The following is a 1,489-nucleotide window of genomic DNA, read 5'->3' on the forward strand; positions in this document are numbered from 1 at the left end:
CACCCCCCCTTTTCCCTTGGTGACTTACCTGGATGCAAGCCCCTGTTTTCACCTTGCACAGGCTGCAAACTAAGGCCCAGCGACTGGGTGGAATGTGGGACACCTTTGTGATTGGTTCCATCCTCTCAGGACAAGCAATGCTCACCTACAAATAAAACACCACCGTAAGGCAGAGGCACCAAGGCATTCCAGAAGTACCTTTCATGAGCTGCAAATGATGTTACGTGAAGCGCAGGCCACCAAAATGGTGAGGTGGGCCACATCTCTTAAGGTTACTGTGGAAGCAAGAATAAATAAAACCTGTCCCTAGCCACTGCTCAGACCGCTGATTGTTTGCAGTAATGTACATGGCTCATGTATAGGATGAGACGGCAGGAGTGGGGACCGGGCATGGTTACCTTAACGAATCCAGGATACCTATCTGTACTTTACTTAGGAACCAAAGAAAGCCACTAAGGAAAGGAATTAAAATCCAGCGCCTATTGTCTGTTAGAGATGGTGCCACATGCCTTGTTTTGTCATTTAATCAACTAAGGATGAAAAACAGGCAGTGACAAGCCTTTCTGTTCAGTTGATGAAGAATCACGATATTGTTGCAAAGTAGCGGCAACGTGTGGAATGAAGAGGTCGCAGCGCGTAAGCAGAAAGGATGAGGATGATAACGTTTTCAAACCATGGTTTTTAAATCACGTAACCATCATCACTTTGCTCTACTGTCTCAGCCAAAGTAGCTTCAAAGTGAAACTAGTCCCTGGGAGAGTGCTGAAAGAATGCTTGAAAAAAAAAGATGGGAAACATTTTTTTCCATATGAAAATAAGGGGTCAAGCAACTCCTGATTAAAAAGTGTTCTCCCTCTCACTTACAAATGTGTACAGGAGTTTCTAAGAGAGAGACAACTTTTAAAAGTGAAGGACTTTGAATAAGGCTGGTTAAACTAGTACAATTTTGACCCACATCAAGGAACTAACTGTAGAAAGATCACAGAGGTCTTGAGTAGCCCAAAAGGTACTAAAAACAACCATAATAAAGAATGTCAATAGGTAAGAAAGCTGGCTTCCTTCCTTTCTTTCCTTTCCTTCCTTCCCTGCTTTCCCTCCCTGTTATAGAGAGAGAGAGAGAGAATGCGAGCAGGGGAGGGGGCAGAGGGAAAAAGAGAACCCCAGGCAGGCCATGCTCAGCGTGGAGCCCAACTCAGGGCTCGATCCCACAATCCTGGGATCATGACCTGAGCTGAAATCAAGATTGGACGCTCAACCGACTGAGCCACCCAGGCGCCTAGCTTCTTTTATTTTTAAAGGACTCTTCCCAAGTCATGTTCTAGACTCTTACATGCCGAGAGTGCCCGCTCTATTAGCTGGAGGCATTTGCTGCTGGAGACCAGTCACTCTCAGGCCAGAAACCTGCGAGTTCATGCCAATCTATGAGCTGGACATTCTTAGTAAGAGAAAGGAACCATTTCCCAAATATTAAAAAAAAAAAAAAAAACTT

General features: G+C 44.9%; 1 protein-coding gene across 3 annotated transcripts in view; it reads right to left on the minus strand.

Annotated features, from left to right (window-relative positions):
- The window catches only part of JADE3 (jade family PHD finger 3), a 173,009-nt gene that overhangs the window by 52,507 nt on the left and 119,013 nt on the right, over positions 1-1,489 (minus strand). For all 3 annotated transcript variants that reach the window (XM_077763034.1, XM_077763017.1, XM_077763027.1), the window contains exon 10: positions 29-145. In XM_077763034.1, coding sequence (XP_077619160.1) covers positions 29-145 — 117 coding nt within the window. The remainder of the gene's footprint in view (positions 1-28; positions 146-1,489) is intronic.

This window comes from Crocuta crocuta, unplaced genomic scaffold (genome assembly GCF_008692635.1).
Source record: "Crocuta crocuta isolate KB4526 unplaced genomic scaffold, BGI_CrCroc_1.0 scaffold610, whole genome shotgun sequence".
NCBI classification, from domain to species: domain Eukaryota; kingdom Metazoa; phylum Chordata; class Mammalia; order Carnivora; family Hyaenidae; genus Crocuta; species Crocuta crocuta.